General features: G+C 36.8%; 1 protein-coding gene across 2 annotated transcripts in view; it reads right to left on the reverse strand.

The window, feature by feature from the left end:
• LOC142986723 (uncharacterized) overlaps positions 1 to 14,758 on the reverse strand; it is a 175,758-nt gene that overhangs the window by 81,318 nt on the left and 79,682 nt on the right. For both annotated transcript variants that reach the window (XM_076135331.1, XM_076135332.1), the window contains exons 3-4: positions 9,675 to 9,904; positions 7,986 to 8,049 (exon numbers count right to left, since the gene is read on the reverse strand). In XM_076135331.1, the coding sequence (XP_075991446.1) occupies positions 7,986 to 8,049; positions 9,675 to 9,904 (294 nt within the window). The remainder of the gene's footprint in view (positions 1 to 7,985; positions 8,050 to 9,674; positions 9,905 to 14,758) is intronic.

A 14,758-nucleotide genomic window follows, 5' to 3' on the forward strand; every position in this document is an offset into this window, starting at 1 on the left:
TAAATAACCATTAGATGACAAAGAGTTGTTAGCATTTTTATGTGTAGGTGTATTGAGTGCTTCGCAATGCGCGTGCTCAAGCGAATAAGCAACAGTACGAAATTCACGCGAGCGGAGCCGCACGGGTCAGCTAGTTTGTTATAAAGCTGTGTTAGTAATAAATTAGGTTAAGTGGAAAGTTTGCAAATCGCAATTTAAAATACGCGGGTTCGATAAAAAAAAAACAATAGAATAAAGTAGTAACAGTTTCTAAATTTAATGTCATCTGAACATGAATCTGCCATACGTAATTTACTCGAAATGTGTTAGGTGTTGATGTGAACAGATATTTAAGTTAAGTTATAATTATAAATTTTATATTAAAAATCTTTTTCAATAATTAGGAATACTTACGATAGTTCTTATTGCTACTATTAATATCAGGGGGGCTAATACCTATCTGTATTGACAACTATTTGAAAGCCACTGCGCTGTAAATTGTCTCCTAGATTATAATGATTAGAGCAATGTTTGACGTCAAAGCACCAATGTATTGAATAGTGACCATCAATTGGACGTTCACTAGTTGTCAAAGGAGATACGTAACGAGAATACAGCAACCCCAATCTCTACTACTATCGAGTATCGACAACCGGCTAGCTATCGAGAAGTTTTGTATGAATTTCTGATCAGCGCGTCTAGCGGAAATCGTTGAAACTATTTTTGCAGTACATTTAAGTGTCAAACTCTCGATACTTGATGGTTCCAATTGTAGCAGAGTCGCGCTTTTGATCAATTTCGATTTCAAAATATCAATGATCTTTTCTACATGAATTGACTACAGCTATTCCTGATTTAAGTTAGTATCCTCTCCAACTAGTGTTCCTTCGTTTTATTTTGGGAGACATCTCAAACACACCGACGTGTCAGTAAATATTGACACAAGACCTTGGAGCCACCTCGCTGTTGGCCAAGTGCTTCCCTAATTAGTGTAATTGAATCCCGTCACACTCATTTATGTCTATCATAATGGCTATAGCAAACCACCATAAGATCTCTCCTGAACTGAGACACTTTTTTATACCCTAAGGTATAGATGGGGCATGAACCCCATGCTTTGCCTTGTTAGTCCTATGTAATGGGGGAGACAGCCTATGGCCATCTAGGGATATGGCCATAAGTTTCAGCTACTGTCGAAACTCGACGAAAGCTTGTGATTTGCAGTCGTAAACACTACCGCCAAGACCAAAGAGGCAGTAGTAGAAACTGATACTATAAATCGAGGTTATGACTGAAACAGGAATATTAAATCATCCTACAAGTAGCCTGGTCTTAAAAAGGTAAGGCCCAATCTTGGTATGCGTCCCAAGTCAAAAAGACCTAGATTTTCACAAAACAATTAATAAATTATTTCATTGCACATAGAACTACCGGCACAGGTTTATATTCCCTCATTTATTGGTGAGTATCCCTCCATAATGTATAATAGAATACGGGAACTAACGCGAACACGCATTTTACCTTAAAATGCCTAACGTTTCGGCGCAGGTTGCACTCGCCGTGGTCCCACGCTGACCAGTCTGGTCAGGCATTTTAAGGTAAAATGCGTGTTCGCGTTAATTCCCGTATTCTATTATACATTAAACATGCAACGCGAGAGTTTAAAAGTTATCCCTCCATAGTCTATCATGCTTATTTCATGGCTCTTACACCAGATCACTTTCATACTCCATTAACTAGTTAAAGACTCGTAAGAAATTGTAAATAAATTGTGTATAATCAAACAAGTAGTCACGTTTACACTTCACATACGACTAGTGCACGGCTCTCTCATAAGTTGTAATTAGTGCATTGAATAATATAATTGCTTTCAAAACGGGGGCGATTTCACACTGTTTAGAAAATAATATTATCAAGCCATTTATATGGTATGAATCACGCAGGGACATGCATAATCCGGGTAAGTAAATGTATCCCTCCCTGATTAAAAATGCTCACAGCCTAAAGATGCGAAAGGAACTGACCTATTAGAAAGTACTCTTATTCAGGTGAACTTAATTGGCACTGAAATAACGCTTCTAGCTTCAGTAGTAACAATATCTAGAATACTTTTTCTCGCGATGCAAAAGTTATACAGGTCAGTCTAATTCTCACTAATTCCATATTCTTATAGATAATACGAATATCGGAAAATTGTATTTCTAATTGTATCTAAACTACAGTTATTAAATAAACCAAATCCTACCGCTCTTAAATCTGTATTACCCTCACTAAACCCATTATGAACCATTCCCAATATCTACCAAACAAAACAGCTCAGCGTGTAATGTGTCTAATATCTCGCAAGCGTCTCTTCGTGACCGGCTCTCAATGCGCGGTAATACCTCCGCGCTAAACAATGACACTGGCTATATTTATTGCAACGAGGATTATTGGCTACTGTGCCACCGGACTCTTACGAAGAGATGAAACGTGGTTTAATCGCTGCAACTGTGCTTATGATTTAGTTGGATAGATTAGCGATTTGAACAGCTGTGGTGTGTTTTGTAACTGTTTTTAGTTTTAAGTTTATTTACATGTTATTTGAAAATTTGAAGTATCTAGAAAATGTAAGGGGGTTTTCTACGGCAATCAACGTTCAGCTATAGACTGCAATGTGAACGAAATACAAGGACTTCTTTTCAAGTGACTTTAAATGTGTATTGAAGCTCTCTGCTCCTGGTAGAAGACCAAGAGGGAGACTCTAGAGTACGTGGACAGAAGTGTTGCGGCAAGACATGAAGGCAGGTTGAGGAAGACGACGTCAAGGATAGGGCGAAGTCGAGAGAGAGTGTCAGGAAGGCTGACCTCACCACCGTATGGGGCAAATGGCAAGGCAGAGAGAGACGTTTCGTCATTGTTACACGTACTTACAGAAAATAGTACTAGAGCAGTTTTCTTTAGAACTTCGCTATCAGAAATTGGGATTTACAGCTGTATATACGTTGAAATATAAGACTATCCATACGTACATTTGTCGTTAGCGGGAACTATACAGGAATGAAGCGTACAATTCTACGATTTATGTCCCCAAAATGCAAGTTATTAGCTATAAACTGGTATAGCGAGAATCGGTTGTTATGATACGACAAGAGGATTAAGTGTGCCAAGTTGTCTCGGACAGGCGTACTCTCGGTCCGTCTGCCGAAACCGAACTAATCAGAACTTCTCCGTGGTACTAAAGCTTAAGTTTCATCAGGCCAGTAATACCCCGGGCTATTTTATTTTTATTTAATTCCAAACTTCCGACGCTGCAAGTTTTTGAGCTAGGCTCGAAGATGCACTCCCACAACTTTTAATTGGTTACAATTGAAAGTTTGTATCCATATTTGAAAGATAAGACTAATTTGCTCCAATCTTTTCAGTTTAAATGTAGAGCAGTAGTTTCGCTAGTTTTAACATTTCCGAATATGTGCAATCTTATTGGTTTGAACTTGTTTATGAAGTTGCGATACAATAAGTTTTCATAGCCTGTTTTACACAAAATACATGATACCATTAAAGGATCGCTTTGGAGACCCACAATAGTAAGAATTTCTATCAAAAGAATAAACTGGTAACAATTTTCTTCCAATCTAACAGAAGCTACAACGTATATTACTTAAGGAGGTACTATAATAAAATGTTTTCCCTATTCTCGGACGTGGAGCAAAGCCTCTTACCCGCAATTGTAACGAACGATACGATTCTACACTACGCGATGTATACGACTTGCACGCTGTACGGTATTACACAGACCCTATAATGATTGCCACGTTTTATTATAAAAATATAATGCCTAGTGTCCTCGACTCACTGCGAGACGGAGAAATATCTCACAAAGAAGATTGGAGTTGAATTTATGTTAAGACAATTGCGTGAAATAAACATATTTTTCTTTTGAACCGATTGCATCAGTTACAATTTCTTTAAAGTGATGAATATTATCATACGGTCAAATAAAGGAATGATTGAAGTAAAATTAGGCTATTCTACTATGCGTATATCCCAAAAAGGACGGAAGGAAAGAAAAAGACATATAACCCTTTTACCAAACAATAATCTATCCAAGGGTTGGCAGCGAACCGTCTCTGATGAGGGCTGGTTAAACAATAGTTAACAGACTTCAGCATATTGAAAACATATAGCATATTAAAGCAGGTAGAAATTTTCCCAACATTAAATTTTTTGATTGGTTTTTAATAATTTTGTGAGAATACTGAGAGACTTTGAAACATATAAACTTCTTCACTAAAATCTCATGCTGTCTTTGTCTTCTTGATATGTACGTGTATACCAATCAGTCATTATTATCATCACTGACCACTGAATAATGTTTCTGCATTTTGCCACTAATTAGGAAAGTTTTAGAAAATTGCTAATTTTGTTGTTGCTTTACGAGTGAATATCTCTATTGGTACAATAGATCGTGGTCAGTTATAGCGGCAGAGCTGGTCTCATTGGCTGATGGGCCACGATTGTGAATATTATGTTCTACTTTGTGCTCCGAGGCTCTGTCCACTCCGTATTCACTTTGTATTGTGTACGTACATTGTTCACTGTTCAGGGTTGAACTGTGAATACTTGCAGTAAGAAATCTATACACAAATTGTCGCTTCATGTGTTTTGTATGTCTTTTTTCATTGTCCAAGTTCCAATTTGTTAATTTACATTTGATTGAAACACTAGCAATTTTTTGAGGAATATCGCACATATTGGTTTTATATCTTTTTTACAATTTTTCTCAGAGAAAATCTTAGTGCAACCTTTTACCTAGAATATACAGGCCATTAAACAAATGTCAGAACGTAAATTCTGGTTCAAAAGAAAAGTTAGATCGATACAAAACTGCGGATTCTACATGTTGCCATTTTTTGTCTTCTATACAGTTTTGAATTCTTTACCTTGTGGAAACCATAGTCCTTAACTTGAATACTAAAAACACCTTGTTCAGTGAACTAAATGTTAATTTCCGCATTATAACGCTACGTGCAAATGACGTGGCGTGTGCGGACCGTACGGGGGTGGGCAGAGACGAGAGACATCACTTGCATGCTCCTCCCATTGATTACCTACCTTCTGATGTTATTTACTTGTGAGAGGGAGATAGCAGATGTACCTTGCAATAATATTATTATTGTTATTTAAAAAAATATGTGATATTGAGCCTTGTTTTAATTTGGAGCGAAGACTTTATGTGAGTATTTATTTGGCCGTGTGCCTAATTTCCTAAAAAATTGTGTTTGAGAAGTGTTGAATAGTTAACATGTGATGAATTTCAGATTCTTTGTTTAAAGTATGATTAGATTAACATGCACGGTACGGTAGTAACTTTAGGTAAAAGAACTTTAGACAGAACTTTAGGTTAGGCGTGCGCCTGACTACACAATATTGTAGCGTCAGCAGTGTCCCTACATAACTTTCCTGATCCTAAGTCTGAGCGATAATGTAGATGTGTGCTATGTTAATAGAAACTTTGAAAAAAACCTGTGTTATGTCAATTCTGGTAGAAAGTTTATCTTAGCTATTTATTAATTTAGCTTTATTTTTATGATTTTATACCTACTCATCTACTAAAATATCGTATTTTAGATACCGAAATCTTTCTATAACCTAGTCCTACATACGGTTGAATCGCACTTTCTTTTAAAGCAGCTAACTAACAAAGTTTTATGCAATTCATCATTTGAAATTTGGCCAGTATTATACAGTAGCGTTATGAGTGATTCAAGTACGATATAATAATAATGTTAGGCGTAAAGCCGGCGTGTCTCGGCTCCACGATAGTTGACCGCTAACCGCACGTGCACACAGAAACTTGATGAGAATTCTTATGTTATTACCACTATACATAGCTTTGTACTGTATATGATTGTGTGGAGAAAGCGTGATTTTAAATAGTTGTGTTTGAGATATGCTAAAATCGTATTTGCGATTAGGTTTTAAGAACAGGCTAAAGAAAAGAGTTAACTTTATTTTTTTTTATTTAAGATATAACATACTTTATCTGGCTGTATAAAAATCGACTGCCAAATCTTTGTCATTTCATTTTTTTTTATATGACTAGTTTCTCCAGGTCCCGGAGAGGTGCCGGTTTGTATATTCGAGTAGAGCAAAGTGCAATGGTGTTCTTTACCCATATCGCAATCGCAGCCTGTAATCTGGTTAACATGTCAGTATATGGCAATAATCTCGCCCCCTAACTTGACAAACGTGGCAAAACGTGGGTCTACTACAAACACCTCTATGACAGACGTGGTGTAAAATGTTTAAGGAATGAGTAATTTCAAAATTATAATATCCGTCTTCTTCCCGGTGTAAGTAAAGTGGTAACTAAACTAACGTTTATTTAATTTCTATGTATATTTATAAATTCACATTAGCACGTATCTCTAACCACTTTCCGATTACGACTGAGCACCTGTGCAAGAGTGCATTTAAATTGACTTGACTATAAATACTATGCCGACCTCTAATATTTCAAGTCTATCTATTTCTGCATTTAGAATACCAAATCGGACTGAGAAAATGTAACTAGCACTAAAATAAACTAATGTCAAGGGTGGCAGAACTAGAGCACGACACATGAAGTTTGAAAGTTTGTTTAATGATTGTCTTTCTTGAATAGTTAATTATTTGTATGTCTCCGTCAATGGATGGATGTATTTAAATTTTATCGTAGTTTTAGAAATACGGTTAGTTTTACTGTGAGCGTAAAAAGGACTTGAACTAATGCCTTTTTTACTTTACGTAGAATTTTCTGTGATTTTTGTAATGGTGTTAGATTTAGTGCCTATGTCGAGTAAGAGGTAGATTCGGTACCTTTCTTGACAATATACGACCACACTTAAGGTTTTCGTTTTGATTTGAACTAGAGTAATCGTGTTCAGGATTTTCGCAACAACAACATAAAAAAAAATCGAAGAAAATCGTGTACTACGCCTAGTTCTTAAAACGGTGTTACTTAAAACTATGTTATTCGTATACTTAAATCTTACCGCACTTATTACATAGAAAAATCTGATATGCGCTAATCCGGTTCTACTAGAAGTCGACTGGGAATAAAAGGAGCAAAATATTGCAACCTCTGTTGCAAAGCACAGTTTTTGTATAGAATTGATACTGCTTTTATGGCTATCTGAAGATCTTGAGTGTGTTGAGAATAACTAAGGCAGTTTACAGTTCTTTTGTTTCCTAGTTTTTACAATAGTGTTGTTACAACTATAGATGATACATTCCAATGAAAATGAAGTAATTTTCATGTGATGTTGTGTATTTGAAAAGTAGTTCTCGAAATATCTGATACTCAGAATGACAATAAATAAAAATGTTTGATTCAAGTACGAGGATATTTGTAAATTGTTGATACTGGAATAGACACTATACCGAATGATATTGAGAAAGTTCAATTATTAAACTTGGCCTTCAATATGTTGTTTGTTTGTAAACACAGTATCTGATACATGATAAATGTTTTATCGCAAATCTTGTCGCAGTTGATGAAGCTGTAGTCACCTGATCGCCAATTAAGAAGGCACGTACGCCGGAGGAATCGCTCGCCCATTATTGTTTTAATTAGATATGCACGTCTCGGGACTGTCTGCAGTCTAACTACGTCGTGTTCATCTTTCAATCTGTAGTGCAATTCTCTACAATCGGAACTGTCGAGTATTGAAAGTTTGACATTTAAAATGTACTACCAAAATAATTTCTAAGACGCCCGCTAGAGGCGCTGAAGCGAATGTCATACAAAATTTTTCGTTTTCGTTCTAGTGTTAACTCCGCTTTATCTGCTTTAAGAACCTAATTACGGGTAATCACGGTTTACGATTTAGTGTGTTAATTTTATATTCCTTGCTATAATATGTGAAATAATCTAATTAGATGTTGTATTCAGTCGTTCTCAAGTCTTTGTGTCTCCAAATAAGAACAAGGCGTTATATCAACTGTATGGATGTATGATAATGTTAGTAATGGAAGATACTCACCTCCAGATGTGTTTTCAAGTGTGAACGCGTTGAAGCGCCACTGCGCAGACTGGTTCAGCAGGCACTGCAACAGAAGCAGACTATTAGTAATAATACACATAAAGTCCTTACGTGACGTAAGAGCTTTATGCGTATGACACACAATACGCTCAGCAGCTCAGCACGCTCGCATGGCACGGCGCGGCGGCGGCGGCACCGATCCCTGCCTCCGAGTCACTCCTCACACGCCTCGAGCCACTCGCCCCCTCCGACACTCACTTGTTGCAAGGAATCTTGGCCGCTTGTCAATGCTCAATGCATCAGGAAGGAATTTTAATATCATATGTCAACGCCACATGTAAACAACACCGAGACGCGAACACCGCGGTAAATAACATATAATAAATATAAATTAATCTGTAATAGTGGTTGTTTATGCTTTGACGCATCAGACTTAGTTAAATTTAATCCGGTAAACAAATAAGTCAGTACGTGACCGGCGACTCTATTAATATTCGTTACAAGTGACGTGGCATATGAAAGCGCAAGCATCAATGAAACAATATCGTTCGCAATGAACCGTACGTTCATAGCACGCCGAGCGCCCCTCGCCGTCCACACGCACTAAACACATACAATACCTATTCGATTGTTAGAAATTTTATAAGCTTTAGTTTTAAATATTGTACTCTTGTACTTTTGCAAGGTTAGTTTTATTTACGCCCAAAGAGCGCAATTGTCATTAGCTTCTAAGAGCATTTATCGCCATCGTTAATCGTTATTACCACCACCAGTCATTGTTAGTAAGAAGGCATAGTTGTTAACTCAACACGGCAGAGCATCGTGCTAACCGTGGATAAGCGACATCAAAAAACTAAAAGTATTGTCGTTTTCATTCGCATCGCGACGTCCTTGCGTCGTCCTCATTGGAACGCAGAACATTATCCAACAATATGTCACAAGAACGTACCTACAAATAGTGCGTGTGGACGCCTCTTGAATATAAACAAACGACATTTAAATTTGCGGCGGAGCGGAGAACAATACGCGCGGTACACGAAGGACTGCGGAATGACCATGATGGGAACAATGTGCCACGGCGCCGAGCTAAACGCGACAATTGTGCCGTCTTCACTCACAATACTAGCTCATGAAACTCGACCACTTGCTACGCCTATTACAATTTACTTGTAAACACTTGACACTTGGAACATTCGTTTTGAATTTATTTGATAAAATGTTTCATTAACGAATAAAATCGTCCTTATATCGATCGAGACCAATGCACTAGTCTGAAGGAAATTACTTTGCATGTTTTTATTGACTTTTCTAAGTAAAACTATTTTTAATGTAAATTGCCAAAGTTACTGGTAATACTGCCCGAGCTAATAATGTAAGACAAAAGATTTGAGTCGTGTCAGGTACCCACAGGACAGGCTTGCCTAGTGTGGGGCCACAGGATATTGTTTTACCATTGTTAATATTTTTGGCAATAAACTAATTTTTATTTTTTTTATTTTTATTTTATTACATATAGCTTTCTAATACAAGTAAATGCTGTATCTCAAATCGGTGCAGCAAGGGAATACTCTATCGAGATAAAACTCGATAGCCGATAGCTACGAGTATAAACTTAAATGAGATTTATCAAGCGTAGTCAGTCCGCCGTAGTTCGTGCGGCGCGCGCTGCAGTGCTGCGGCGATGCTCACCTGCACATGGCCCAACGATACGTCGTCCAATAAAGCTTCCAGGCTTCGAGGGTGCCTGGATACTAGCTGTCTTCTTCGTCTCTTCCTGATTGTGAGGAAGTTTCTGTGTGTGAGGATCCTTGGATCCATTTTTATTAACTCTAACTGTAATTCATGTCTATCATCTATTGCTATACTAGGGGCGGCAGCTCCTGGGGCTTGAGAAACAGCCTCCAGCGTGATCTCCACACCTGCGAACAAAACGGTTACGGTTAGTTTACAATGAAATAGAAAATTAATTTCAAGAGAGCGAGAAATGTTTAAGACTTCAAACCAATATCACAAAAAATGTTCATGGTGGAAACTTCAAGTGTTCAACCGGAAAATATGATTTAAGTACAGTTTATTCATAAATATTACAGATTGAAACACACGTGAGTATAATTTTAAACCGACAGGTAGACTAAAAGTTGGAGCACTAAGTTCGTTCATGTAATAAATAAGAGTAACTCACAGATCGGCGGCGGGATCACACAAGTTATCAAACATGTAGTAGTCGGTCGCATGGAGCCACTACAAAGTGAGATGACTTACAGTCCGGCCGGCAAGGCGACCGACTCGGAACGATTTGATAGCGATACTCGTATCACATAGCTTTTTATCACAATGTTTACAAAAGCATTGATAAAAACGTTAGTAAAAGCTTGTACACAGTTATGTTTCTGAGTACCAATCGATTACAGGACAATGAATAACCTCTGGACTTGACCGTTCATTTAACACATATTTTATTTTTACAGCCTAATACTAAAGACCTCTTTAATACAGTTCTATATATCTACGTCATCATCATCATCCTAGCCTTTCTTCTGAATATGTTGGAATCGGCTTCCAATGTCACCGGATGCAGTTGAATACCAGTATTTAATATGGAGTGAATACTTGTCGGTTAACCAAGACCCAGTTACCTTAACTATATATGTATCTACGTACTACCCAAAAATTGGCTAGCAGAAACTATAACAAATATTAAAACCAGTTGCTCTCTGCAGGTAACCAATCAATGAGGTAAGCGACAAATGCATATATAAACACCAGTGACTACAAGCCGCTTAATCAGTCTTTTAGCACGGAGACAGCTGTCTCAGTGCTTAAAGACCGATCAATTATATCGTCAATTTCAGTTAATTACAGTCTCTTTGATACTAATTATAGACGGGGTTGTCTTGAAAGTTTTGGACATTATCCGTTCACATTTGAGAACATTTTTTTTATTTTTAAGCCTGTTTAGATGTCCCTCTGTTGAGCCAAGGCCCACTACCTCTTCTAATAAATAGCCTATGGGCCCTATCAGTTAGCTCAGCCCAGTCATTCTGAAAGCGTCCAAATAATCCCGTCTGAGACATGAGCCAGTTTTCACCAAAAGACAGAAGTGTATTTTAAAAAATGTCGTTAGAAAAATCGGTCAGAAGAAGAGTACAAAACACTCGATGCAAATGAAGTTTACTTTTGAAGTACGTTGAACGGGGTGCAGACGGATGGCCTGCAATTAGGTTAAATGTCCGTATTTATGCAAAATGGAACCACACGACAATTTTTCGATTTTTATTTTTTAGCGGAATACTAATATAGAAATGGTCTAAAACCTTATACAAAAAAGAACGACGCGATTTTCGCCTCAGAAACAGGGTTTATTAAAAGCAGAACAGAACCAACTACAACTGATAGAGCTGCACATGTTTTTGTAAAACCTTTGATATCTCAAAAGTACGCATTTGCTGTGTGGTTCCTTTTTGCATAAATATGGACAAATAGCCCATCACTTACAAGAGGAATCAATTTCGCCGAGCCAACCTGCCTCGAGTTCAATGCAAACTGCATCAACGCCGGTCGCCGGCTAATAATCATTACTTAGTTTGTATTTTTACAAGCGAAATGGATTCTACGTAGTTTCACTACAATTTATTTACTTTTCATTAGAGACACTATTTGCTGTCTGCATAGTTATAAAATTCAGTTTAATTTCAGTATTTTTAATTGATACTCTGAGTTTGATAGTAAAGCAAGTAGACGGCTCAATTTCTACGTATATAAAACATGATTGACAAACAGTTCGATGAAATGAAGGTCCATTTGAATTTTTAAAAAAACAGGCTTGATTTCATAAAACACACGTTTGTTAAAAATTCTACATCAAAAGCGCAATCGCAACTGTAGTTAGGTCATAATTTTCCGCTCAGAAGGTAAATAACAACAAAAAGACTTGAAACATTGATAAGACATTGTTGACAAGTGTCAACTGACCATCGCTTGACCACTCCACATAGAAACTTGGTAGCACAATACACTGACGTATCGAAGACGTGCACAATCAATACAACTTGCTTTCTTTATAAGATGAAGTTTTTCACGTGTAAATAAGCAACGCTTGAAAATTTACAGTTGCTTTAAGTACCGGTACATTTCATTAAAAATATTTAAGCTGAATTGGTCTATTCTTTCAAGTAGTTAACTCGAAAGAATAAACAAATTCAATGACGCCCACTAAATTATATGAATGAATATAATTTCTTTTTGTATTTCGTAGAATTGTATAAATATACAAATATAACAACAGTTCTGTGAACAATCATATAGGTATAAATGAGATGTGAAGAGCGCTATGCCTACAGGTCTTAGGTATGAAGCCAAGGCGGGAATCTGAATGAAAAACTTAAGGCACTTAAAAACTGCATGTCTAAAACATGTTTTTAAACACTATCATATTTATATCAGACTTAATAGGTGATATATAGAGGTAGGAAAAGAAAGAAATATAAAACAGTATTTTAAAATCGAACTAACTCTCTAAAGCATTGATATGTAAGCCATTAAAGCCTTCCTACCTCACTGATCGATTACAGGTGAGTGCAACGATCGAGCACTCTGTATAGAAACATGTAACTTTATCACACCATGTACGATAATCATCTGGCGATAACTCAGATAAATCATATCATTGAGTATTTTATGATAATTACTCATATTTAAGGTCAGGTGCGTAGTACTCGCAACTGGCGGTCCTGTATAACTAGATGAATGGATGTGAAGCAATGGAAGTTTGAAGGGATCGTAGCAGTCTTTGCCTTTTGCCTACCCAAATGGGAAAGAGGTGGGATTTTAGTCTTGATTGCTTCATACATGCATACATCATGTATGTATAAACTAGTATGAAGCAATGGAAGATTGCAAGCATCGTTCCAAGTGGCGTTCTTTGGTCTTTACCTACCCTCATATGAAAAAGGGGTGATCCTAAGTAAGTACGAAACAATGGTTTGAAGAGATTGTAGCAAATGGCACTCGTTTTTTAACTACACCTATGGAAAAATGATTTTATTTACGTAAATGTGTAAAAAAATAACTATAGTAAATATAACTATAGTATAGTGGTAGTGATTTTGATGGTTTTATTCGATAGACCGTGTCCATTTACAGTCAGTTTAGTTCAATTGAAACTGTTGAGATTTTATTACTGATGCAGGGCAAACGTGTTAACAACGCCAGGTCAAGTAAATATATTAAACTACTTGATCAACGCAACGTTAGTTTTCCTAATAGTATGATTCTTAAGGAAATTTTAAAACTCTTCCTGTAATCTTAAAGACAATGACTTTAGATAAGGGATGCCTTGGAAAAGTGATAACTATGTTATTCCCGGTTTTTGAGGTACATTTAGCGGTCGTTTATCGTTTTTTTTTTTTAATTAGTTTTAACGCTATTGAATAGATAAACAACCGCTAAATGTACCTCAAAAAACCGGGGGTAAGTCTACTAAGTCTATGCATTTTGTAGAAACAGAAATACATTTTAACACCACTGACCACGGTAATGTTTAAACATTTAGTTGGTGGAAACATAGCCACATATTCCAAGAAGGAACAAACCCCAAAGCTTCTACTCGAGTATGTGTCGTTATAATTCTATCTCTAATATTCTCGTTGAATGAGAGCAGTTCAAAGCGATACAATTAGCAGCTTATTCACCCACGTCGCCAAATGTCCAAAATGTATGGAGCCCGCAACGAGGTGGTGCAAGCCGACGATTATGCCAAATCATTGCAAGTGCTTCGATTAGCATGTAGCGCTAGTAAATTCCTATGTGTCGGTCTTAATCCCTACGTTATTACTAATATTACTAATGAGGATGTGATTCCTGTATGTTTTGCTTTCATCGCAATTTCGGATACACAGGATTCGAATATTTTGGATATACAGCAGCATTAGAAGTTTATATGAAACTGCTACTTTTGGAGTTTATCATACAGCTAGTATAAGGACTATATTGTGACAAAACTAGCTTTCGCTCGCGACTTCGTCGGCGTGAAGATTTCCAGTAGTAAAAAGTATCGTATGTACTAATCTAATTGATAAACTATCTGTGTTTCAAATTTCATTAAAATTCGTTAAGTAGTTTTTTCGTGACAAGAAACGACAGATGACCAAGACATCGGTACATTCTCACAAACTTTTGCATTTATAGCATTAGCAAGAAATTACTATGGTTTGCCTAACTCTTCAACAAGCTAGACTTGTCTCGCAAGATGACTAATTTCTCTACTTTGTAGTCGTGAGTAGTTCATCAAAATCCTTAAATTTCTCATTGTTGACTATTCAATCAATAAGATTGATGCCAAATATCATGCTTATACTTTTACTGCCAGATTGATGCGAGTATGACACGTAACGTCATCAACACATCGTCATACTCGCAAGTGTGGCTCGATGATTTATTTATGTATTTATTTGATGGATATTTTAAGAAAGTGTTGTCTGCTGACTGTACACTTGAATCATAATGATTGACAGCTCGTTGAGTTGATTGTTTGTTGCGTTTCAATGCAGTTTGAAGATGACCAGAGGCTAAGTAAAATAAAGACGGAAGAACGAAGATTTTACCAAAAATGCTTTCATATTAAGGTCCAGTATAAAATCAAGATATATCTACAGGTGTAATAGTGGACAATAATTTTAAATTTGAAATCACGGAAGGACTTTTTAAAGTTAATCTTAACCTTTTTCCCATAGTTGTCCCACTGCTGGGCAAGGGTCGTCTTCCAAACGAAGGGC

The sequence above is a fragment of the Anticarsia gemmatalis genome, chromosome Z (genome assembly GCF_050436995.1).
Source record: "Anticarsia gemmatalis isolate Benzon Research Colony breed Stoneville strain chromosome Z, ilAntGemm2 primary, whole genome shotgun sequence".
In the NCBI taxonomy this organism is placed as follows: domain Eukaryota; kingdom Metazoa; phylum Arthropoda; class Insecta; order Lepidoptera; family Erebidae; genus Anticarsia; species Anticarsia gemmatalis.